The following is a 27,057-nucleotide window of genomic DNA, read 5'->3' as shown; positions in this document are numbered from 1 at the left end:
ACCACTGACTTGGTCGCATTAGATGAGCAGCTGACCCATGCCATGAGACTGACCTCAGAGCACTTGTACAGCCCACGATCTAAGTATTTCTAACTGTTGCCCTCAAACTTCCAGTCTCACAATGTCCATGCTTTAGTTACATTTAATAGCCTACAGCCCAACAAAAGTAAGCATGAACTTTCTTTTCTAGAAACAAACACCCACAGCCAGGAAATTAAAAATATAATACCTTAAAATTTAAAACTTAGCTTTTTACTTTGGTATCTGCATATTCATTTGACTACCAGGATGTAACTCCTATATTACCAGGGATGTGCTTAGTCTGAAACCCAACTGCAAGGGCTGAACACTGAAGGTAGCCACAGGGTTAGATGCTGCAGAATGAACTGCTTTTCTTTCTTTCTTTCTTCCTTCCTTCCTTCCTTTCTTTCTTTCTTGCTCTTTCTTTCTGTCTTCTTTCTTTTCCTCCCTCCATCCCTACCTTTCTTTTCTTTTCTTTGTTTTGTTTTTTTTTTTAAACAAAGCATCCTACATTTAGCTTTGGTTATTTAAGAAACACTTCCACCTGAGATTTTCACTCCAGCTTTTATAAGAGTAAATGTGATACCCAAGATGAGACGTTACTGAAATCCCACTAGAGTGTAGGATGGTGTGGAGCACTGTCAAGACAACTAAGCTGTCTTAGAACAAAGAACGATGAAGTCAATTCTTTCATCAAACCGAAGTTTATAAAGACCATTCTAAGGCCAAGAGAGATAAGGTCTCAGAGAAGGCCATGAGTCAGGCAAGTTGGTCTCTGATTTCATGAGGCTTAAATAAAAGATGACTTTTTTTTTTTAAGAATATGGGTTAAGTTGTTTGTGGCTACTGTAAAGGGTGATGTTTCTCTGATTTCTTTCTCAGCCCATTTATTGTCTATATATAGTAGGGCTACTGATTTTTTTTTTGAGTTAGTCTTGTATCCTGCCACTTTGCTGAAGGTCTTTATCTATGTAAACTATGATATCATCTGCAAATAGTGAAAGTTTGACTTCTTCCTTTCCAATTTGTATCCCCTTGATCTCATTTTGTTGTCTTATTGCTCTAGCTAGAACTTCAAGTACAATATTGAAGAGATATGGAGAGAGGACAGCCTTGTCTTGTTCCTGATTTTAGAGGAATTGTGTTGAATTTCTCTCCATTTAGTTTGATGTTGGCTGTTGGTTTACTGTATATTGCTTTTATTACATTCAGGTATGTTTCTATTATCCCTGATCTCTCAAGGACCTTTATCATGAAGGGGTGTTGGATTTTGTCAAAGGCTTTTTCTGCATCTAGTGAGATGATCATGTGGTTTTTCTTTTGCAGTTTGTTTATATGGTGAATTACATTGATAGATTTTTGTATGTTGAACCATCCTTGCATCCCTGGGATGAAGCCTACTTGGTCATGGTGGATGATTATTCTGATTTGTTCTTGGATTTGATTTGCTAATATTTTATTGAGTATTTTTGCATCAATGTTCATAAGAGATAGTGGTCTGTAGTTCTCTTTCTTAGTTGTGTCTTTGTGTGGCTTGAATACCAATGTAACTGTAGCCTCATAAAAAGAGTTTGGCAATGAACCTCCTGCTTCTATTGTGTGGAACACTTTGAAGAGTATTAGAATTAGCTCTTCTTTAAATTTCTGGTAAAATTCTGTGCTAAAGCCATTTGGGCCTGGGTTTTTTTGTTTGTTTGTTTGTTTTTTTGGCTGGGAGACTTTTGATGATTGCTTCTATTCTTTAGGGGTTATAGGTCTGTTAGATTGCCATGATGGGTGGTACCCACCTACACCGTAAGCAAAAATGAACTTTCCCTTAAGTCACTTCTCTCAGGTACTTTAACACAGTGACAATGAAAGGAACTACAACACCTCCTAGTTTGAATTTAGCATTACATAATTACAATTATATTATACTAATAATGGGTATGTTATGAGCAAAGGTGTCAAGACCAGGCTGAATAAATCCACAGAAACAGTTGACCAAGGGGAAGCTCATGGACACCAGACTGATAGCTGGGAAACCAGCATAGGACTGTTCCAGACTCCCTGAACAAGGATGTCAGTTTGAAGGTCTGGTTAATCTATGGGGACTCTGGTAGTAGATCAGTATTTATCCCTAGTACACGAATGGAATTTGGGAGCCCAATCCACATAGAGGGATACTCTCTCAGCCTAGACACATGAGGGAGGGTTTATGCCCTGCTCCAAATGATATGACAGACTTTGAAGATCCCCCATGGAAGGCCTCACCCTCCCTGGGGAGCAGAAAGGGTTGGGAAAGGGAGTCAGTGGGGGGCAGTGGAGAAGAAGAGAGAGAGGAAACTGGGATTGACATTTAAAACAAGCTTGTTTCTAATTTAAATTTTTTAAAAAAGGAAAAAAAATGGGTTGTTAAGATATTCTGAAGATGATTCCCTCAGAATGAACTGCCTATCCTGATTTAGGCCAAGAGATGCTGATATCTAAGAGAGATGAAAAGCTGTCAATCCCACTAGGATATAGTATTCTTTCAAATCATGCTCACAATGGCTGCCTACAACCTTTTCTTTAGAACTGCACTATGTATGATGTATCAATTGTAACATCTACTAGCGACATAATACACCAGTTCTGAATTCTGTACACACGGAATCTCAGCTACTCAAAAGCCTGGGTAGGATGCTGAAAGGCCAGCCAGGACTACACAGCAAGACTCAGCCCCAAACACATAATAGGAATAACAAGTGAACCTTCAAGTTCAAGGCCAACCTGGTCCTTACAGAGAGTTCCAGGCCAGCCAGGAATACATAGTGATTCTTAAAACAAACAAACAAACCCTGAGACATACCAAAACCAAAATTTAGAACAGAGGAAAAAGACCCCAACAGTTTTTTTTAAAAAGAAAGTTCATGAGGCAGTGATGACACATGCACTTGGGGGTACAGGAAGGTGGATCTCTGTGAGTTCAAGGCCAGCCTGGTCTACAGAATGAGTTCCAGGACAACCAGGGCTATTACACAGAGAAACCTTCTCTAGAAAAAGCAAAAAAAAAAAAAAATGAAATTTTCACAAATTTGTATATTATCCTTATACAAGGGTCATGCTAATCTAGTCTATATGGGATCAAACTAGTGTGTGTGAATTTAACAGTATTTATTTATTTCTATTAATTAATTAGTTTATATCCTGACCTTTGCCTCCCTTCCCTCCTGCCATTCCACTCCCCTCAGTCAACCCCTCCTCCATATTGGCTCAGAAAGAGGCAGGCCTCCCATGGGCATCAGCAAAGCATAGCTTATCAAGCTGCTTCATAAGACCAAGCACCTCCCCTGTATTCAGGCTGGGCAAGGTAATCCCCCAAGAGCCAGTCAAAGCACCAGGAGCAGCCCAGCTCCCATTGCCGGGAGTCCCACAAATAGACCAAGCTATACAACTGTCACATATATGCAGTAGCCCTAAGTTGGTCCCATGCAGACACCCTGGTTGTTGGTTCTGACTTTGTGAGTTCCCATGAGCCAGGTTTTCCTCTGATGTCGAACCCCTGGCTCCTACAATCCTTCCTCCCTCTCCTCAGTAGGACTCCTGAGCACAGCATGTTTGGCCATGGGTCTCTGAATCCAGTGACTGATGGAAATGGTCTTCATTAAAAAGAAAACACCATTGCTTTGATAGTGTAAACCTATATTAAAGTCACTCTACTGTCCTAAAGAACATCTGGTATAAAAAGCACCTACATTTTAGTATATGATCAAAGAGTAAAACAGGATTTATTTCCTAAAACTCCATTCAGACAGTTTGCTCAACTATACTTACTGGTAAAAATCTAACAAAAGTTTAGGATTCAATCCCTCATCCTGAATACAGTGAATCTAAGTAGAAGAGCAGGATGGAAGACTGGAATGTAGACGTTAACAGCACATTATCAGTTATAGATAAACTATGCCTAATAATTCTCCATCAAAACACTGTTCCAAACGAACGTTTTCACCTGACTAAACTCCATGATAGCTACAGATGGTCTTATTAGACCGTCAGTTGAAACTAAAAGGATGAACAACAGCTTTTCAAACTTAAATGAGACATGCCAACCATCTTACCAGCATGGTGCTCTGACAATAAGCATGAGTGTAGATTTTCCTATGATTTGCAAGAGGAAATGTAAAGTAAATCTTATCAGATTCCTAAAAAAGAGGAAAAAAAAAGCAATTTAACTATAATGAGTGAATAGGTTCATCATTCAAAAAATCATGGTAACAAGAATAAAGTATATATTCTTGCTGTTACTAAGAACCAATTGGCTAGGAATGGAAGGTAAAGGATAAGGAGGGAAAAGATAAGGTTAAAAACTCTGTAGACATCCTGGAAGCATCAGGGTTAATGCATTCATGTGTGTGATGATTTACATTTTGTTTACTGTTTTTGGTGTTTTGTTTTGGTTTTTGAGACAGGGTTTCATTTTATACCAATGAGTGGTCCAGGATTTGCCATGTGGATCAGGTTGGCCTCAGATTTCAGTAATCCTCCTGTCTCTGCCTCCCAAGTTCTGGGATAAAGGTGTGGGGTGCACCACTATGCATGGCTGTGATGTTTGAACTTCTAATCACTCTGGCTACTGGAAAGGTCCATAAATTACAACCTAGAACCATAAGCCAGGTTATGGTTTGCAGATACCATTTCCTAAATAAAATGATCCCTTAAATAAACAGCAAATTCAGCACTGGAGGGGGACAGGCAAAAACTGAGCTGAAATATTTTGTCACACCAGTAAATGAGGACACTAGCAGAAACTACAACTAAGTAGCTGTATTGAAAAGATAAAGAGCCAAACTTGAAATGGCTTCAATTTGTCAGGCAAAGAACAGCTTTAGAATCGATGAACTGAATGAATGCAAATATATTTACATACATGAGTTAACAATGGTCACCCATGAGGAATGCTAACAAGCCAACTCACTCTCTTAACAGCCACTATATACAAGGTAAAATCCAAAAGTCAAGCATTTATCATTCTGTCCTTTGGGATTTGTCTTACGTTTGACAAATTTAGTAGATAAAGGGAAATTTTTCTGTGCAGTATTCTAGTCAATAAATGAAAAGAAACAGAATATCATCATTTTCTTATCCTCATATATTAACTAATTCAGACATTCCCTAGCAACTGTTCCTACTTCAAGAAAAGAAACTAGGAAAGGCAAAAAAAAAAAGATTCTAAGAAAAAAATTGAATCTATCAAGCATTTAAGTCTAATTATAAATCATTGCAAAGGAATATACTGAATGATCATAGAAATGCAATCAGTGAAATCAAACCAATATGAAATTCCATCACAAAAGGAGACTGATACTTTGTCAATAAATTTCAAAGAAAATAAAAAGAGTGGGAACTATACTGAAGAGGAATACCAAACATATCAAATAACAATGATATATGGCATCATTTGGACCCTTAACAAAATAAATTGAAAAACAAAGAAGAAGGGTCCAAATTTATGATAAAATAGGGAAATTGCACAGATTTGATATTTATTATTAAGGTATTCTTAGTAGATCATGAGAAATGTTGTGATTTGTTTTTTAAAGTTCTTAACTTTTATAGGTAACTATGAGAGTAAGTTTGGACAGAAACACACAAGGAGAATACTTACATTATAAGCCACATAGGTCCATCTGGACACTTTCACTGGAACCCACATTGACGTTCCTTAATGGGAAGGAAATTAATTTATTTGCCTTGTTTTGTTTCCATATTAAAATTTTCTTTCTTTTTTGAATTCTGATAAATACTTACTAACAATAACAAACAAGTGGTTCTCTGAACATTGGCTACTTTAAAAGATAAAATCCAGAAACACAATCTTTGTGCTTAACATCAACCAGTGTTCATATTAGGTGAGGAATTATAAACCTACTCAGCGTCTTTAACTTAATGGAATTCTCAGTAGAAGGAAGTGAGTATTACTTTACCCAAGCAAAATGTTTAAACAAATAAAACAGTAAATGCTTATGAGCAAACTTATCCAGCAAATGATAGGCTAGTCATGCAAAAGAAAGTTGAAGACCAAATGACACTGAGAAACAAATATGTTATAAATAATACAGTCTTACTTTTGGTGACCATCAGGAAAAACAGGGTCATGCAACTCTAAAACCTTTGTATTCATACAGTTATTTCCAGCACAAACCTTGATCCATATCTTGCAATTTGCTTTTCTACTTTCAAACCAAGACCTCATTAGCACCACCATAGGGAGGCCAATAAATAATAGGACTATGTTACTTGAAGTTTCCCAGTTTCCACCAGTACCAAATACTAACAGCTGTGCACTAACAACACACTTACCAAACACAATAATGAAAAGTTCTGCTTTAAAGGTTACCATTACAAACCTGTTAGATCAGAAATTATTGATGGGTTTTCCTCAAACTGTTTAGCTGGGTGTCTTAAAAAATGGTGAGTCAACACAGACAATTTCTTCTTAGGTTTTTGGGTTATCTAGAAAGAACATTAATATAGTCTAGATCATTTACAACATGATAATTTGATAAGGCATTACTTCAAGTAATAAAAAGTCAACATTTACTCTCTCTGAGCCAGGCATTGCTCTAAAACAATATAACTCTAATGCTCACAAAATCTGATAATATATATCTGCATTTTTGTAAAACAAAAAAACTAAGGTGCAGAAAAATATACATTTATCTAAAGTCACACAGCTATTAAGATCTGGGACTATAATGCTCTGTCATAATGAAAAAGACTACCTCAAAAACTAACATTTTTCTCCAGGAGGAGGAAGAAGGCAGAGCCATGACTCTCAAAGCCATTCCCATGGAACAGAAAAATACTGCAAGATGGCTGGGGGAAGGCAGTTGAAGATGAGTCACACCAGCTTGTCCCCAACTCCCAGAAGAAAGTGACGCTGAAGAACACGAGGTTCTTAACCATGCTGAAATGAACTACTGGTTGTTAAGAAAGCGACAAAAGAGTGACACCATGTTCTGTGCAGGGTATGGTGGGTGATCCCTGTGCTCTGCTAACTGAACAACTTGGAAATCATGGTTGAATTAAGATCTCATCATAGAAACGGCTCAACCCATGGCAGTACGCACTGACTCTCTAGTGTGATTCACAGGAAGGTGGCATATATTTTGATCTTATCAATATGCTAAAGATAACTTTAATACACTGCCCAAGAGTACATAATAAGATAGATTATGACGTTCTCGTATGTTACTAAGAAAAATTACTAATTAGTCTGTTGTAAACATTTCTATTAAATTAAAATTAAGAGCAGGAGGAGATGGGTATCAAGCTTCTGGCCTGTGCAGAGAAAGAACCGAGGGAAGCATTGGTGAATGCCTTCGCTCTTTAGTTCTACTGCTTCCTGAGCTAATGGTCTCTGTATTACACCAGAAGAAATAAAGGTGCTTCCATTTCAGAACTAAGTCAGCTTGATACAAGGTACAGGTTTCTGTTAGTATCCATGTTAAAATGAATTAAATCTATTAGTGCTAACAAAAACTTTCACTTTGCTAGAATAAACCTTTAGCTTAAAATGCATACTTGTTTGGTATCGGCATCAATAAGATCGAAGAATGCTCGGATTGTAGTCAACTGCAATTGTTTACACCTAAGAAAGTAAAGGGAGTGTTACAAAGACAGTTTTCTTAAAAATATATACCTTGACCATATCTACCCCTTGCTTCCTCCACAATCATCCCCACAATCCCCACATCATAGTTCCATTCCAATTTCATGTTCTTCTCCTAAATTTAATTCACTTTTTAACTTACTAAATCCAATTAGTCCCACCCACACATGCATGAGTGTGGGATAATCCATTAGGGAATGGGGACTCTACCAGTCACCATACCCCCAAAGAAAAGTGACTCTCTCTCCCCCAGAAGCCACCAACCACCAATCCAATTTTGAGTCAAATATGCACAATTCTATTAGGTAATAGAGTATATTATATTCCTTTAATGCTGTGCCCTAAAATATATTCAGCAAATCATTCTTATTAAGTGTATATACCCAGGTTGAAACCTATAAAAGCAAAGCAAATGAAATATTTATGAATATCTGACAGTAGAACGGCCCTTCTGTTGCCCATGTGACTTCCAGCTATATGCACAAATACTGTCTGTACCATCCTACATGCCTGCACTGTGTGGATCCTGAAGACACTATGGCTTGTACAGACAGAAGACGGACAAAAGAGAATATGAAAGCACAAGGAGCTAGACACTGGAGTCTTTGCTTTTCTTGATCCATATGTAGTCTCTTGTGTTTCTACTTATAGTAGGTATAGACCTAACTTCTAGTTGGTTTCCACTGCTGCCAGGCAGCAGCCATCACTGCATTAACCACAGCTGTGTGCTGTGATTGGCTGGGAGCTCAGAAAGTCCTCTTGGAGGCACATCTGACTCTACCCAGTGATGCAAACCCTAAAACTTAGTATTTAATGCTGGCATCCTTCAAAATGACCTAACTTGTGCTTCAAAAGATGATGTTGCAAATTGTCAATGAAACCATGGTCAAACAATCAAGAGCCAAGTATTGAACTCTAAACCCCTATTAATCTTTCACTCTTGGACTTAATTCTGGGTCACATTCTATGAAAGCTAGAAAGCCAATTACTATATTAATGAAAAATCACCAACAGAGGTTATAACTTACCACACGATGGAGAGGTGGTCTGTTGAGACCCAGGTCTTAGGCACTGCTGAGCTCTAGAAGGAAAAGGAAAACAAAAAGAAAAAGAATTAAACTCAAATGCATTTACTATTTGTTGGATTTCTCATAAACTATTATTTAGAAACACATGTTAATTTCACCATATTGTATAATTCTTAAATTAAAATATTCATTTTTATAAAAGGAGATCCTAATAATTAATATATCCAAAGAGCCTATGCTGAGGTTTTACCATCTAACATTTTAAAAACATGATTAAAAAGCTGAGCTTAACACTGCTTTTATAAGGAATCTTATTAAATAAGAGATCTTTCTTACCTAAAGGTCTTTTACTTTTACATAAACGTAGAAGTTCCAATAGACATTTCAGGATTTTAGTTTTGACTAAACTACTACTTGGTGAGTTCTAAGATATGATTTTTTAAAGCAGGTGTGCCTGAGAAATATTTATTAGCATGTATTAACTATATAAAAGAGCTTGATTATGACATTTCCACACATTCCCATAATATATACTGGTCATTTTCATGCTCTGTAACTTTTATTCCTCTCCACCCCTTTTATTGATAAATTTATAGGTACTTTATATAGTTAGGAACTACTGCTGATGAATTACTAAAAAATCTGACAACCAGAGTTCTCTATGGTTCTAAGATTTTATTAGCCACTGAGTAGAATAATAGCTCAACTACTAGTGACATTTACCATTATCAAGAAAATAAAAGTGCTTTATTGTCTTCGAATTGATAAAGGCAACACAAACACCACCTACTCCCTCTCTCTATGGCTCAGAGAACACTGCAGAAGAAGGGAAGAAAGAACATAGGAGTTCCACTACCTGGAGAAGAGCTGTGAAAAGCCATCTTCTAGGCAGGACACAGCCACTGTAAGCATGAACTAACATTAGCTGTGGTTACAACACTGGGCCTGTTCTAGACTAGCCCTGTCAACAGTCAGCTACGGAAGGAGAAGCTCATGAGGCTCCACCCCTACTGCTTAATCATTGGCTACTGACAGATTGTGGACAAGGCATTCAATTGTGTACCTACAGAAAGACCAGTAGGCTCCAATGAATAGATCCAAACTCGTGTTCACACAGACAGCCCTTGTTAAACTCAGTGGGTCACAAAGCCAAACACAGATATAAACATGGGGTAGAGAGTTGCAGGGAAATAGAAGGTTGGCAGGGGTGGGAGGGCAATAAGAGGGTATGGGAGTAACCAGTACACATATTCACTTATGAAACTGTTAGAGAACAAATTTAAGAAAAATGAGTACATTTTATAAGGCTGGTTGCTCGTGGAACCATTAATAGTACACTAAAATGCCTTCACTCTTCTCTATAACAAATAGCATAGCTAAATCCCTTGGCCTCTCTTGCTTTAGGAAGTTAACAGTACTTCCCCTAACTATGTGAGCAGAAGTAGTAGGCATCTTTTCAGCCCCAGTACTCCCCCTATGCTGATTCTTCTTTCTCATCAGTTAAACTAGTGATAATTGAAGTGATCTTGGGAGTATTCCAGATAGGGTGTCTGGCATCAGCCTAGGTCCCTGAATCAGATGCCACCCTTGACCTACATAGTAAATGTTCATTTGTATTTATGACACTATTACCTATAAGGGAATATATTGTAGCAATTTAACCTATTCTACAAACACAATTATGTTATTAAAATCTTATCATGTTTCTAGTCCCAATGAATGAATATAAATGCAACTCCTATGATAAACATTGGAAAACAGTTACTTTTTAATTGACTTTAATAGCATACATATAAGCATGTGAAAATTATAGACTATTTGGGAGTTAAAAAATAAAAGTTATGCCGGGCGGTGGTGGCGCACGCCTTTAATCCCAGCACTCAGGAGGCAGAGGCAGGCGGATCTCTGTGAGTTCGAGGCCAGGCTGGACCGACAGCCTCCAAAACAATACAGAGAAACCCTGTCTCGTAAAACCAAAAAATAAAAAATAAAAATAAAAGTTATACAAATAGACAACCATGGGAAAATTAGTTCATAAAATCTTTTCATCAGACATATAGAAATAGTGACAGCAACATATTGTCAAATGGATCAGAGTAGACAAGGAAATACATTCATGCAATCGAGGATGCATGTGAGATCAAATGCAATGTTCTTTAGAAGACAAGCATCAGCAAGCAGGATGCTAACATCATGCTGCAGGTCAAGGATGACAAGTAAGTTATGCCTGATTTCATAAGACTTCATCGTTCATGTTTACCAAAGAGTGACACACCGGATGTTCTGAGGACTTCCAGAAAATATCTGTCTAAGACACTCAACACCAAAAACAAGATTCACACCACTAATAATGATGTCTGAGAGAATTATTAATTTAATATGACAACTATTCTAGCTGTATCCTAATTTTTCCAGTTAGAAGAAAAAGTTAATGATAGTCCTGCATAATAATTTCTCCTCTGGATAAGACAAGGAAGGATTCAGTAAGCAACTAAGTAATGGATAAATAGTAAGGCAAGAGTAGGTATGTTACACTGAAGAACAACTCGGAAGCAGTGATGTTCTAACACCATCTCACCAAAGCACCAGGGACAAGTGGACCACATGCTAGAGAGGCTGTGTATGCCTTTGACATAAAGGTCTTAACAGGTGACATTACAGTTAAATATACAAGAAGTTCTAAAGGAAACCTGAGCTCACTTTACAAAGGCTGTATATGCTGATTAAAGATCAATACTCAATGTTCTGTCAGGGAAGGCTAATTAGTAATCAGCAAGTTAATTGGGGTTTTATTTGTACTTCAACTATCAAAGAACATGATTTTATTTAGCAATTGGTAAATCTTTACTCAAAGTTAGCATTCAGGAGGATGAGGTGTGTCTGCCATTTTATTAATATTATAAATACTCTCACACTCATATGTAACTAGATCCCCATGCATTTAGCTCATACTTTCTTACAGTTACACCTCTAATTAATGGGTAGGTTCTTATTTTGGAGAATATTCTTTTCATTAATTTTCAAGGTTTCTAACATCCTTTTTACTTTCTCTGGCATAAGCATCCATGCTTCTGTTTTTCAACACATTCATCTTCATTCAAATTTTCTGAAACATATGCCAATGTGCTCATGTGCATACATGCGTGTGCACACATAGACATACACATGCATGCACACACACAGGCCTGCTCCACCAATTCAGCACTCATTTACAAGCAGGTATACACTATTTCCCTTTTGATGTCCCATCATGTCTACTATTACTACATAGAATCTTTAAAATAATTACCACAACAGATAAGGCACTGGTATGATGGCTTAATTTTGGTAGAAAAGTCAGTCCTGAACGAACTTGGTAATCCCGGAATCCTCCAGCTACAGAAAGTGTAGTCAAATTTATGTGCTGAGCATTTAAAATCCAATAGTTGTTCACAGTCATATAAAACTCTGGAAGGAAATAAAAAAGAAACATTGATAAATAAGTCATTTCATGCAGCCATACTTATAATACTAGTATTTATCTTAATTTTGCTGAGCTATTTGGTAAACAACATTAATCACATTTCCCTATTCTGAGAAAAATCATCAGATGTGCATATAAGTCAGAGTACAAATACTGAGAGTTACTAGAGGTGTCAGTAAAGAAAAAGGCCAAACTGTACCAGCTTTCATTCAGTTCATATGTAATCACGTCTCTGTACCTAACAAGAGTGGTACTCCACACACCATAACAAAGAAACCCTTAGATTCCTCCAAAGAATCCCAAACCTTGCAAAGGAGTTGTAGATACCCATGTGCTAGTGTCATGATATATGCCCTGTTCAATCCCATCATGTGGCATACATTAAATATGTGCATTTTGTGCAAGAATTACCATCAATAAAGTAGTCTTAAAAAGAAAGACATACACTCTTCCCTGTCACAGATGTGTCCCAGTTTTTGAAGGTTTGGCAACCCTGCTTTGGACAACCATTACCACATATCACTACATAAGTTCCTACAATCTATAAGGGCAATGCCATATTAATTTTAGGATTATACCTCTGAAAGAAATCTCAGGCTTAGGCTTCTACCCATTAAGTTAAGCAGCAAACTTAAAGTGATGACCTTCCAGGCAAGTTTTCACTTCATCTACTAAATAAAACTAATAAAATTTTAATGTTGATTACTACATTGAGACCAGGCCAAAAGAGATATCATTTCTTTTACTCTGTATCAAAACTGAATCCATTGCCATACTCCATCAGATCCTACTCATGCCTTCAAATATTGACTAGGTAGGGAGTGGGGGAATAATCAGAGAGGAGTTGGAGGAGACAGGTGAATATGATCAAAACATGTTGTATGAAACTCTCAAAAAACTAAAAAAATAATTAAAAACAAAAGTATATCCAGGTGTTGGTGGTGCACACCTTTAACACTAGCACTTGGGAGGCAGAGGCAGGTGGATCTCTGTGAGTTCAAGGCCATCCTGGTCTACAGAATGTGTTCCAGGACAGCCAGTGACTGTTACACAGAGAAATCCTGTCTCGGAAAATAAAACAAAACAACAAAAAGAATAAAAGAAAAAGAGGTTTAATCTTGAAAGATTATTTTAAGTGTATTTGCAATCATTTTAACTAAACTACATGACTTGTCTATATGTACTGTGCAAAATGCAATAGAAAAGGTGGTAACAAATACAATTTTCAGTTGACTCTTTTCCTAAATGTACACCCACCCAACATTCTTAGAAGCAATTGACTCTTTTCCTAAATGTATACCCACCCAACATTATTAGAAGCAGCACGATAGATTTAAGCAACTTTAATCAGAAAGATTTCTTAATTTTATTACTTTAAGATTCAGATATGGCAAGTTTCAAATCTGTAATTCTTAGAAGACAAAGAATCATTCCCAAGAATAACAAAGTTGGAGTGCTAGAAACTAGGGATCATCAAACACAGGTCAACTGGCTGGGAAAAGAAAACCAATGGCTTTTTCAATGAGAAGCCTAGGCTGAAAGACACTGGTGAGAAGGGAAGTGCTGATTTGCCGCTGGACTGTCTCACACGTAGATGCAAACGCTAATGGAAATCGGTGCATGTATTAGTACTCACCCGTAATGAAACGATCTAACGGCATCACAGGTGCCACATGAGGAGTGGCTTGTGTAACAAGAAGATTTATCAAATCTTGTTTAAAATTTTTCAGTGTAAGCAATGCTCTGGCAACAAGGCCACCCATAGAATGACCAATTATTGCCACACTTGTGGGAGCAAATTCTTGACCCTATTTAAAAAGAAAAGGGAAAAAAATCATCACGACAGAATTCTTAGTATTATAAGAAAAATACTTAGCACTGTGCTTGCATATGAGCAATATACTAGCAAAGACAAACCGTAGGACAGAGAAAAATCTATTTTCACACAGTCCTAAACAATATGTCAATCCTTTATGCCATGTTACTTTTAACAGTTGTATTTTTTGTGATGGTTTTCTGAACTGAAATTGGAATTCTTGATTTAGTGAGTCATGTTTGTATTCATTTGTTAGGTTGTATACAATCTGAGGTACAAATTTATAATATACAAGAAATCAGAATATTTGGCACTGAAAATAGTTTAAAAGACAAGACCATTATAGGTGCTGAAGCAATATACTATCATATGGTATCTCTTCAAATTATTTCTATACAGTGCATTTGAAATTAAAAAATAAAATAGCCTCTTAAACATTTATTCACAGGTTATATAATTCTTTAAATAAAAGTATTGCCTTGCTGGGTGTTGGTGGCGCATGCCTTTAATCCCAGCACTCGGGAGGCAGAGACAGGCGGATCTCTGTGAGTTCGAGGCCAGCCTGGTCTACAGAGCAAGTTCCAGGACAGCCTCCAAAACAACACAGAGAAACCCTGTCTCAAAAAACCAAAAAAAAAAAAAGTATTGCCTTAAAAATAATTTTTGTTGGGGCTGGAGAGATGTCTCAGAAGTTAATCTCACTGAATCTTCCAGAGGATTGGGGTTCAATTCCACCACCTACATGGTAGATGTGGACAACAGTCTGTAACTCTAATCCCAGGGATCCAATGCCCTCTTCTGGCCTGCAAAGGCACAGGAACACACGTAGCAGATAAAATATCCATATACACAAAGTTAATTAATTTTAAAAGACAATAATAATCTTTGTTTATCAGATGTGGTGGTACAAACCTTTAATCCAAGCACTGGGGAGGCAGAAGCAGGTGGATCTCTGTGAGTTCAAGACCAGCATGGTCTACTTAGTGAGTTCTAGGTCAGACAGAACTACATAGTAAGACCATCTCAAAAACAAACAAAAAGTTTGTATCAGCTGCTCTCCTTAGTCTTGTAAAACTTATACTTCTCTCCCACAACACTGACCCTTCCCATGGACCACTCCTCCAGTTACTGTGCAAAACAGAGCTGACACAGAAGACCTGCACCTGCTAGTCTCAGAATGAACTAAATGAAAGGTTGCTACACAGTGCAGTCTGGGACCTTGTATTTTGGGAGGATCCTTGTCACTCTTTAGGTAGTTCATAATGCCCATAATACAAACAATATGGTTTATGATGAGCACCTGCTGTCCTCCAGGATAGAATTCTGGCATAAGTTAAGCAGATAGATTCAGCTTCGGCTCCCATTAAAAACTTGGGACACTGAGTCTCTAACGAGCGCCCTTCATAGGCAACATTTCTCACACCACAATTTATTGATGGAGGTAGTGAGAATGTGCTTCATACTCTGTGAGAGCTGTTGGACACTCACACTGCTTTCTTCAGATTTCATCCTGTGTGCTTTCCCCTCTACTCATTTGCTTTGAGTCCTTTCACTGTGTGATAGTAAGTATGTTATAAACCAAGTCTACGAATCCCACTGTCAAGCCAGCCGGCCTGGGGATGGTCTTGGGGATCCCATACAGAGTTTATCGCCATAATGGCCAACCTCTGCACCCCCTCTTCCTGCTCTCTATCCACAGGTGCTCACTTTTAGTCTTTGGGGCTGTGTTCTTTCATTCCCTCACCTTAAATGAGTGGCTTGTACCCCAGTTCTTAGCTAGCTCTCTCTCTCTCTCTCTCTCTCTCTCTCTCTCTCTCTCTCTCTCTCTCTCTCTCTCTCTCTCTCTCTCTCTCTGTTCTGTGGTTTTCTAGACTGCTATTTACTTAGACTCTTAACGATGATAAGGTTTTCTCTACCCATAATGATCTTTCCATACCTGTATCTTAACCACTCAATGAGGTTCAACTGCCCTTCAATTCTTACTATACTTGTTTATAATAGAAATTTTTGTTGGTATCTCATCTTAAAAATACTGATTAGTTGTACTATAAGTTTAATGTGTTTATTAGAAAAATCCAAAACAAAATTAGCAAAACTAATAAACTACCAACCCTATAACATTAAAATTTGCTTACTGTTGTTGACATTTATTTATCTTATCTGATAAATAATCTTATGAGTTATTACCTGTAGCTAAAGAGGATCATTTTCTCTCTCATAACACTCAAGATTCCTCAGGACAAGAAAGTTAATTTCTAGTTGGGCATTGGAGGCACACTCCTTTAATCCCAGCACTAGGGAGGCAGAGGCAGATGGTTTTCAATGAGTTTGAGGCCAGCCTGGTCTACAGACAGAGTTCCAGGACAGTCAGGACTGTTACACAGAGAAACCCTGTCTCAAACACAAAACAAAAGTTAATTTCTATTCCTCCTACACTGAGTTCATGCTCCTTTTTCTATACATTAAGCCACAGATAGGTGCTAGTGTGGTCAAATGGCTTGCTACAGCTGCAAAGAAGATCACATGGTGAATCATACTGACTCATATTTAGATATTAAACCAGTTTAGTAATTCTTGCAATAAATGTTATATACTGCTGAATTTGGTAGCCTGGTGTTTAGTTGAAAATTATATATTTATGATAATGAGGAATGTCTCTAGTTTCTTTTCAGTGACTGCTGTATTCTCTAAAATGTAATTATGTATCCCTTTTTTTTTTTTAAGTCTTATCTAGTTTTGTGGTCAGAGCTATGCTTTTTCTTCCAGTTTCCTTTTGGGAGTTGCTTTTGTTGTTCTAAGAGTGGTAATTGTTATTTTTTAAATGAGGACTAGAATTTCACTGGAAGTCACTTAGCCCTGGGTTTTTCTTGGTGGTAAGATTTTCAATTACAAACTCAAAAAACAAAACAAAACCTGACAGATAGAGGGCTATCCATATTTTTTGTTTCTTCTTATGACAGTTTTATAAATTGTGCTTCAAGAAATTTATACGTTTCAGTTATTAAATTTACAGGCATGAAAGTGTGCCTAATGTTCCTTCATTATCCTCTTCATTGTGTAGGCTCTGTGGAAATCATTAGTTCCTAATGTTGTCACTTGGTTTTCTCATTTTACAAATCAGTATAGCCAAAATCTACGGAGTTGTTGATCTTTTTGGAAAATCAACCATTAGCAGAGGTTATTCTGTTGTTTTATATTTCTTTAATTTCCTCTTTCACCGTGATTCCTCCTCATTCTACGTACTTTATTAACTTTCTTTTCTCTCTGACTTATAAAGGTGTAGGCTTAAGTCACTGACTTGAAATCTTATTCTTTTCTAATGTAAGCATTCAAAACCAGTGTTTCTTTTAACCATAACCTAGTTTTATAAATTCTTTTTTATTATTTGACAATTTTGCACATATTTAAAATGTTACAAATTCTGACGAGTGTTTTCCTTTTAATTCAGCTCAAAGTATCCTCAAATTTCATTTTTTTTAAACTTTGGGTAATATAGAAGTAATAGGTTTTTAAGGTATTTTTTGACCCTTAATTTAACTTTGCTATTTTCAGAAAACACACTGCATAGATTTAGTACTTAGAAGATTGTTAACACCTGTGACCAGCATATGCTCTGGCACAGAACTTAGTAAATGGTCATTATGCACTGAAAGAGAGTATGTTTCTATAGTTATTGAGTACAGTATTCTATTATTACTAATAAGCATTATGTAGCAAAGGTGGTGAATAGTGTTCAAACCCAGTTTTTCTGACTTCTTTATCAATAATTGGGAAAAAAGAAGTGAAATCACTAGCACTAAGTGTGCTAATAATGCTAATTTCTTTCCTTGGTTTTACTGGATTTTGCTTTGTGAATTAGATACATACATATGATTACTTTGTTTTCTTGAGAATTGACCCTTTTATCATTATGAAATGTCTTTCTTTTAGAGACAGGGTTGAGAATGAAACTCAAAGTCTTTAAAACATGAATTCGAGATCAGCCTGGTCTACAGAGCAAGTTCTAGGACAGGCTCCAAAGCCACAGAGAAACACTGTTTCGAAAAACCAAAAGCCAAAACAAACCAAAACAAACAAACAAACAAACAAAAACCATACGCCTTTATCCCTGATGAAATGCCTTTCCCTAAAATTCTAGTTTTTGGTTGTTTGGCATATGTGCCCATGTGAATGTCAGGGGACAACTTGGGGAGAAGGGCAGTTTCTCTCCTTCAAAAATGTGGGCTCCAGTGACTGAATGGAGGTCATCACACTGGGAAGCAGGTGCCTTTACCCACTAAGTTGTCTCACTGGCCTCCACCTTATCTTTTGAGACAGGATCTCTCAGTGAACTAGGAAATTGCAAATTCAACTTAGACCTTTAAACTATCATTAAATTGAGGATACCACATTTTTTTTAAAAAAGTACTGCCATTTTTGTATTTTTGTTTCAACTTCAATATAACCAAATATATTATTTGAAATCAAATTTATTCCTTAAAAAAAGATACTGCTAAAAGGTTACACTGCTGATTTGCATATTTATCTCCTACCTTGTAGAGTTTGAGAATCGCTTTAATGCATTCATGCACAAACTTGGTCTGCTTCTGAAGACTCCCACCATACAGTGCCACCAGCTCCTCATTGAAGTTCACACTGAAGAAGTCAAAGTGGTACTTGAAGTCAATGTCTTCTGCTTTCCTAAGTGCAATGGAGCCAATAGAACGGACTGCAGAGGAAAGAGAGATGAGCTCAATGTACAAAACATTCCAGAATGCCATCCAACTTTGTTTTAAAGGGTTTTACTTTTTTTGTTTTTCTGAGACAGGGTTTCTCTCAGTAGCCATGGCCGTCTTGGAACTCGTTCTATAGACCAAGCTTCACTCAGTACGATAGTGAGTCAACTTCCTGTTGCCTGCAAGATGCAGCACTCTCAGCTCCAGCACCATGTCTGCCTGTGTGATGCCACGCTCTGTCATGAATATAATAGACTGAACCTTTGGAATAATAAGCGAGCACCCCATATATATATATATATATGGGGAGAAAGCCTTAGTCATGAAGGAACACATAAGGTTTTCGGGATGCTGGCAATTTTCTACTTCTCTGCTGAAGTTTTAGTTCTCTGTAAGCTCACTTTGCTGTAACTGTAAATGTATGTGTGTATCATTTCAAACATGATAGATAACAAAAAAAATCAGATTATATAAGTTCTACCCAAAGCATCCATGTTTCATATCCCTCTCAAGTAAATATCCAGTCTTTCCTGGATCTTATATGTATATATCATAGCTGGCTTTCCATTCCCATTTCATTTTTCTCTAGTCACAGTGGTCACACCAAGCATACTCTTGCATCAGGGACTTCCCCAAACAATAATGTTCACCTCTCCTCAAATGCCACCTCCTCGCCATGGCCTTTCCAGGCCACATCATCTAAAACAGGTCTCTTTCCTATTACTTACCTCTGCCTCCCTCAGTGGTTTACATTTTTCTTGTAGCTTTGAATATTACTGGCACATTTACTGACAGCTGTCTTCCCAATAAGAATATGCGCTTGATGAGTGAGGGATGGACGTACTGTTTTATTCTACTCTGGATTATTAATACCTAGAATACTCCCTGGCTCACTATAAATACTCCACAAGTATTTCATAAATGAAAATAAACCACATAAGTAATTACCCAACATGTTGAAACAATTGGGTGTCATTTAACAATTCTTGGAATGTTTATAGGAACCAAAGCAGATTTTGTTTGTAAACAAAATTACTTACAGACTGGGACATCTGACTGTTATACCAGAAAGTCCTGACATTCTCCAAGCCAGCACTGAATTTGGAACCTGAATATATCACTTCCATTCTCCCCACCATTCTGCAACCCTCCATACTACTGCATGTTTCCACACAAGGAAAGAAACTGATCTCTCAGTTAGTGTAAGATACTTTTCTCCCTCGTGAATGCTTCCGATTCCATTCTCTGTAACTTCATTTCCAATATGAACCTTTCTTCTGCTATTCCCGGGTATCTGTATAATCTACTCGCCCTACCCTATGCCATCTGATTCTTCTCATCCTTTGCAAGGCAGTCCTCAACTCTTCTTCTCCTTGAGTTTCTAATGTGTGCTTTCTCTTGAAGGACATGGCATACACGTGGCTCTCCCAGGAGGTCTAGCACAGTCCTTAGCAGGCTTAGCTTTTTATTTACCCCACTTGATTCATGCAGTACGCACATACGCCAAAGCCTGGAATTGAATTTCCCAGCTTTAACTTTTTCCTTCTACTACCTACCTTGTTTGTAACTTCCAGCATTACCAGGAAGGAAGAGAACGGGAATTCCTGTCAGAGGGAGAATTTTGTGTTCTTCAGCGTACGACCCTTCTCCATAAAGATACAGCTCATAGGCTGGATAGCGTTTTGTCAGTTTCTTTGGAAGTTCTATTTTCTACAGAAAGTAAATAAATATATATGCCCGTTTTAATCACTTATTAATACAACTCAGATTGAATGCAAACATAAAGAACTTTGAAACAGTGCAATATAAACCATTACCAATGATATAAACTGCACTCAATGCACAAAACGAGTTCTAGTTATCACTTTTCAAACAGGGGGTTATTCTTAAATTATGTGGATCTTGAATGGTATAACCGTCATAAAAGCATAAGACACATATAAGTTGAAATTCTAACAGATGCCAGTGAGTCAAAATAATGCCTGACAATGGCTATATGTCACTGGTATATGTCAGAAAGTTTCAAATAAACATAATTGGAAATGCACTTACTTTAGAATCAGTTATCAATTTTACTTCAAAGCGATGAAAAGAGCTTTCTGTGATCAATTCTCTTTGGCATTTTAACCATTTTCTAAAGTATTTCCTTTTACTCAGGCCCCCTAAGTACTCTAGCTGTTGTGTGTGTACACACATGTTCATTCATTAATGTGCACACATGTTCATTCATTAGTGTGTGTGTGGTGTGCGTGCACATGTGTTCATGTGTGTGCACAGGAATATGCAGATCATATTGTATATGTGCATGTGGAAGCTGGAGGTCAACACTTACTCAACTATTCTCCACCTAATTTGTTTGCTTGTTTTGAGACAAGATCTCTTCCCGAACCTGGAGATCACAGCTTCAGCTAGATTGCCTGGCCTACCTCTGCCTCCCCAGCTGGGATTACAAGCACAGACTACTCCAGCCTGCTTTGTGATTGCACAGCAAGCCCTTTATCTCTAAGCCATTTCCACAGCCCTAGGACGTTTGTTTGACAATGCAACTTTCTGACCTCTCCGTGGTTTAACAAAATAATGTGAACATTACAACAAAGTCTTGATCAAGATATACACATTCAAAAAAAAAGATATACACATTCTTTTTACCCTAAACATTCCATTGAATTAGCATTTGTTCCAAATGTGGACCAGGTACATGGACTGTTAGCAAGCCTGAAGCTACTTTGCAAATCCTAAGTTGTATACAGAATTATTTTCAATATGACATATACTAGGTCTTAATATCCTCCCCAGAGGGTAGGCATCTATCAAGGATGTAGCAAGGCATGAACTCTTCTGATCACGCCCCACTCTGAGGCAGGTGTGAATTCTTCTGTTCTAGTCCCTGCTCTCAGGCAGACATAAACTCTTCTGCTCTCACCCCTCCCTTGAGGCAGGTTCTCACTATGTAGGCTCCGCTGGTATTCACTCCCACCCTCCTACCACTGTTCCCCTAGTGTTGGGAATTACAGGAGTACATACCATACCTGGTGTCTCTTTTCTTTCTCTTTTTAACAATAGAAATCATTAAAAACAAGCTATTATACTGAATCACAGATTTAAACAGATATCAATATATTAATAATCGGATAATGTTAAACATACATATATAAATACTTGATGAAAAAATTTTATCATATGAATTTTAAAAACTGTAAATGTTAATTCTGCTGAAAATTTTTAAAAAGAATTCTAATCATTTGTGCAGATTCCAAAATATTTATTTAAGGATATTGCTATAATCTGGGCTAATTACACCACAGAAGCATCCATGGGACTACTATGTGCTTATTTAACAGACTAGCACTTCCAATTATCTTCTCCAATATACCAAATACAGAAATACCAACTCTCCCATTTGTGTTATGAGCACACTGGTACTTCAACCCCTCAACTGATAAAGAACCCTAACTTGCAAGACAAAGGTCTTATTTTATAATGTTCGTGTGTGTGTGTGTGTGTGTGTGTGCGCGCGCGGGCACGCGCGTGTGCGTGTGTGTCTTTCACTTGTAAATGAAAACTATTGAAGTTTGATATCCATGAGTTAACCAAAAAGAAAAAATCAAAATAAAGCAGACATTTTAAAGTGTCCTTGACTGAGGCTACTCCTAAGAGCAGTTCTAGGAACTCCTGCTTGATTAAAACAGGGTGACAAACACACATAATATAACCTTCTTCTTGTCATAATCTCTCTGCTACAATCCAGTCCATGCTACTACCAAAATGTCTTGATAAAACACATTCCTCATGTGTTTCCGTACTGTACACATAAATAATGAAGACTTTACAGAAAGGAGCTTTTAAATTTTGATTCCAACATCTACTTCAGTTTTATAACTTACACATGCCATGTTTTAAAATGTGTGTTAAATACATTTCAAGTATTTCAACTTCAAAAGGAAAAGACTGCCTCTTACCCATGATCCTCCAGCTACACAGTTCCCCACCCCAGACAACAACCAATATTAATCAACTTATGTGTGCTGCCAAATATTTTTAATATATACAGGCAAATATGTTTATAGATTATTTTATCCCTTTTACATCAATAGTAATATATTATAAATGCTGATCAGATAATATGTCCTGATGCCTTCCTCACTTCCTATATATGCTAACTAAATGACCTATATGTCCAAGTTCACACCCTGTCCCCAATTCATTTAGTTTTTACTCTTTATGTTTTGCCTGCATGGTACCATGGAGCCAGAAGAGGGTGTCAGAATCCCATGGAACTGGAGATAAGTATGGTTGTGAGCCACCACTGGGTGCTGGGAACTAATTTCAGGCTCTCTGCAAGAGCAGCAAGTGCTCTAATTGCTGAGCCACCTCTCCAGCCCTTCAGTTCACATCTTTCCAAATGCCTTTGAAAACCCAGTACAAACATGTATATTCTCTCTTCTCTCTCTTGCTACATTGTACTATAACTGATTTAAATATTCTTGTCTCTCTTCTTCTTAAAATATATACATGAAAGAAATAGGGGCTTTTATCACTAATTCCCTCATGCCAAATACATCTAGCCATTCAGTAAATGACCGTCTAAATGAACATCAACAACACTGTTTTCTTTCAGAGAGCAGCCATTGGGTCACACACATGAACAGAGCACAGTGGACACACGAGAGTGTTTCTTCTCAAATTCTACAGTTTGCCTTGGGCCCTACTGGCATAATAAGGCAAAAAGCTTTAAATGACATGTACACTTAAGATCTAACTGTGAAACAATCGGTTAACTCCATATCAGAGCATTCAGGATATTTCAGGCAGGGGATGAGTAGAGATAATAAACAATGTCAAACTCAAAAGCTCGTTTTTTTTTTTTTTGCAGAGTTCCAAATTCCTCTCTCACTTAACAAAAAATAGAGAGAGAGAAAGAAATGCCAGTTATCATTTTCTGCTGACTAGCTAAGGAAGACACAAATGAACAATTTTTTAAAAAAGAAAAAGGCCTCAAGAAAGATGAAAACGTATTGAGTAGGACACACCACCTGCTGGATATCAACCTGTGAACAATTAGAAAGGTACAGAAAATGCTACTTTAAAGAGCAATATATAAACTATCTCTAAAACAGTTTTAGTCACGTGAAAATCATTTGACGTTCAACCCAATGAGTTCAATTGTCTTAAAATCTAATTCAACAAGGCTCATTTCTATAGGCAGGACTTAATTCTGTTTGTAAAATAACACAGCTCATTCAAAGCAAAAGGACTAATAAAAAAAGTCTGATAAAAACGTATGCCAAAACTGCTACCACTGTCATTATCATTGTACTCACAAATTAATAAGTATCAAACTCCAAAAAAGCAATTAGAACCAAAACAACAACAACAAAAAAGCCCAATAGTTCTATTGTGTTAGTGACAGTAATTTTCTCTTTCTAGTCAATTTCATGAGGCAGGAGATGCATCTGTGAGGTCCATATGCTTTGTTCCCAACATGCAGGAAGCCAATTTCTACTACTGCAAATATTAAAATAGATTAAATAATTAGGGGGAAATCTAAATATAAATGGAAACTATTGTTCCAAAATGATTTTATTTTAACCAAAGCATTCATTTAATACAGTACAAAATTAAAGTCACCTACTTCAGCCTATTGAGTTTTTAAATTATTAAACGGTAGTTAATTAAAGGAAATGAGGATGAACTTTATTTCCAGTTTTAAAAAAAACTAAAGTTCACATACTTAACTATTAAGATTCTAATGCACATAAACCAACATCACATCAGTTTATTAGCTTAGGAATTAACATTGATTTGTTAAAATCCCCAATAGCATCTGAAATCCAATGATCCCATCCCTTCATAACCACGCGTGCAAAATCATGGTAAGAACTCTCTTACTAGCAAATATCCATGGGAGGATGATCTTCAGCAATCTAAACCCCAGACTCTAAACATAAATAAATGCAGCATCAAATACCTCCCCAAGGACCTGTACACAGGCGCAGTCCTGATTTTCTTCCTTCATCCTACCAAAAAATCTGCTATGACCTTAAAAGTATACTAAGAATTCCCGTTATCAAAAACCATTACGTATATTTTATAGGAGTTATTGTTACAGATATTCCAAAATTAAGAGATTCATTTAGAAAGCTTAACAAAAATATCACCGGAGGGAAATTTCTCCGGACAGCTGTGTAATTTGTCATCATCTCTTTCTACAGCTGGTCATGAATGAAATTTCAGATTCTACTACGCAGAGCAAATGAAGCAATTAATTGAAAGCATTCAAATTGAAATGGAGGAGGTGGGGGCGGTGAGAGGGGTGGCAGATCCTGTTAAACCCAGTGAGAAAACAAAATAATACCGCAAAATAGACTGCATGCAACTGATTATAATAGACATCTTAATAGATTGTGCAGGTCACTGGCTGTTCAGAGGCATGCGAAAACACAGGTACACACACACCCACGGGATCAGAACCTACAGAACAGGTGGATCCGCAAAAATCTCCACAGGAGAAAACTAAATAGTTTTCAGTTTAATTATTCATCAGGGCAGCCTTTCACTTCACCCAGAAGAAAAACCCTAGAGCTCCTGTTAAAAATCAGCCTTGGCAACTCTGCAGACGCTGGGTTTCTTTCCAAAAAAGCGAAATCTGACATGTCCATCACTGGGCGCTAAGAGAATTCATCTTCTTGCAAGCAAAGGAGGTCGGAAGAGATTTGGGTTTGGGGACAGGGACCGGAGCTGGCTCTCCGGGGATGAAACAGGCAGTGCCCAAAGGGTCAGAAGTCGGGGTCTGGGGTCTGAGAGCCCAGGAATGGAGGGCGAGGGGACCCAGAGGAAAGGACTGGATGCCTAACCCAGTCCGAGGCAGGAGACTGGCTCCAAGTGCCCGGAAGGCTCCGAGCCGGGATCGCGGCTGAGCCCGTGAGCAGCCCGCGAGGCGCGAGCGCTCAGGTGAGGGAGGGCCGTACCTGGTACTCGGGGTACTCAAACATGTAGCTCATGCTGCACTTGTTCTCCTCGAAGCCGAAGAAGACATCCCACAGCCCCAGGGTTGCCAGAAGCACCATGAAGACATAGAATGCCAGGTTCCAGAGGTTGACTGAGTGGAGGAACATGTTGCAGCTGAGCGCCTCTACGACTGGAGAAGCCCGGACGCTCAGACAGAGCGAGGGAAAGACGCCCGTGCCAAGCCGTGCCCAGCAGAGCGGCGCGCGCCTGCGCGGAGCCCGCCAGCACCCCCTCCCCTTCGCTCGCCGCCCAGCGCGCCTGCGCACAGCCGGCCCGCGGCACCGCCCACGGAGGAGGGAGCTGGAGGCATTTGCAGCGGGAGCGCGAGCGCGCGCCTGGGAAGAGGGAGTGAGGAGGCGGAGTGGGCTGGGCTGGAGGGCATAGAAAGAAACGGGAGGGGGGCGAGAAAAGGGAAAAGGGGGAGTGGGGTGGGGGAAAGGAAGGGAGGGGAGATGGAAGCGTGGGATCCGAGAGGCAGGAGGGGGAAGGGCCGGGTGGGTACCAAAGGAATTGGCCACGGGCAAGGATAACGCCCTAGAGTGCAGAGAATGTTGTTGATCCAGTGCTGACTGGCCAAGGGAGGCAGGCAGCACATCAAAGGCTTGTCCAGTGGCTGTCACATCGCAGACACCTTTCCCTGCAACAGTTTAAAATCCCTTCCTGTTCAATTTCGAACTGCCTCGGGCTTCCGTGGTTTCGCCTCGAAGCTTTCTTGGACCAGTTATCTTGATTCTGGAGGAGACAAATAGCTTTTACCTGGCCTCTTAGACCATCGACTTGAGCCCTGTAGGTATTAACACTTGAAAGCACAGGCTCTTTAAAACAAAACCCACAACAGTCTGAGGAAATCCAGTTTTGGGTAGAAATCTAAATCACACGAAGGGTGGTCTCTAAAAGACACTACGAATTCCCACCGATGTACAGGATCAGGTTGACATTGACAGGGTGCTCTCAGATTCCCCATGTCTCTGGGGATCGGTTCCATGTTGACATTAGAAGGCAATTTTACTCAAGCTTTCACTCTTTCTGTCTCACGACTTAATACAGTTTGAAGGATTTCTGTTTGCCTTTACACAAAGGAGGGGCTTTAAAAAAAAAAAAGTAAGACAAACCCGTTTGTAATACATGTAACAGCTTCAAAACGCTGGAATGTTATGAAGTGCCAGTCCTTAAAGCTGACCAGACAGCAGAGGTGTGTGTGTGTGTGTGTGTGTGTGTGTGTGTGTGTGTGTGTGTGTGTGTGTGTGTGTGTGTGTTGCTAACTTCAGGATTTTACTTAGAATGGTTTTTGGCACTAATTCAATTTAATTTTATTTAGACTAATTTTCTAGCATATATCCTGAGTAAATTTGGCTATGATACATGAAATCAAA

The 27,057-nt window shown here is 38.2% G+C and overlaps 1 protein-coding gene and 1 pseudogene across 1 annotated transcript in view; both read right to left on the bottom strand.

Annotated features, from left to right (window-relative positions):
* Positions 1-25,899, bottom strand: part of Pgap1 (post-GPI attachment to proteins inositol deacylase 1) — a 72,947-nt gene extending 47,048 nt beyond the window's left edge. The window contains exons 1-10 of the mRNA XM_040753620.1: positions 25,645-25,899; positions 20,233-20,386; positions 18,494-18,669; positions 13,782-13,953; positions 11,972-12,129; positions 8,683-8,735; positions 7,567-7,633; positions 6,390-6,495; positions 5,648-5,703; positions 4,101-4,184 (exon numbers count right to left, since the gene is read on the bottom strand). Coding sequence (XP_040609554.1) covers positions 4,101-4,184; positions 5,648-5,703; positions 6,390-6,495; positions 7,567-7,633; positions 8,683-8,735; positions 11,972-12,129; positions 13,782-13,953; positions 18,494-18,669; positions 20,233-20,386; positions 25,645-25,791 — 1,173 coding nt within the window. The 5' untranslated portion in view covers positions 25,792-25,899. The remainder of the gene's footprint in view (positions 1-4,100; positions 4,185-5,647; positions 5,704-6,389; positions 6,496-7,566; positions 7,634-8,682; positions 8,736-11,971; positions 12,130-13,781; positions 13,954-18,493; positions 18,670-20,232; positions 20,387-25,644) is intronic.
* On the bottom strand, positions 3,054-3,151 carry LOC121143046 (annotated as a pseudogene).
* Positions 25,900-27,057: the final 1,158 nt, after the last annotated feature.

The sequence above is a fragment of the Mesocricetus auratus genome, unplaced genomic scaffold, assembly GCF_017639785.1.
Source record: "Mesocricetus auratus isolate SY011 unplaced genomic scaffold, BCM_Maur_2.0 Super-Scaffold_100010, whole genome shotgun sequence".
NCBI classification, from domain to species: Eukaryota; Metazoa; Chordata; class Mammalia; order Rodentia; family Cricetidae; genus Mesocricetus; species Mesocricetus auratus.
Note: the sequence above shows the minus strand (reverse complement) of the source record. Positions and strands in the feature narration are given on the sequence as shown.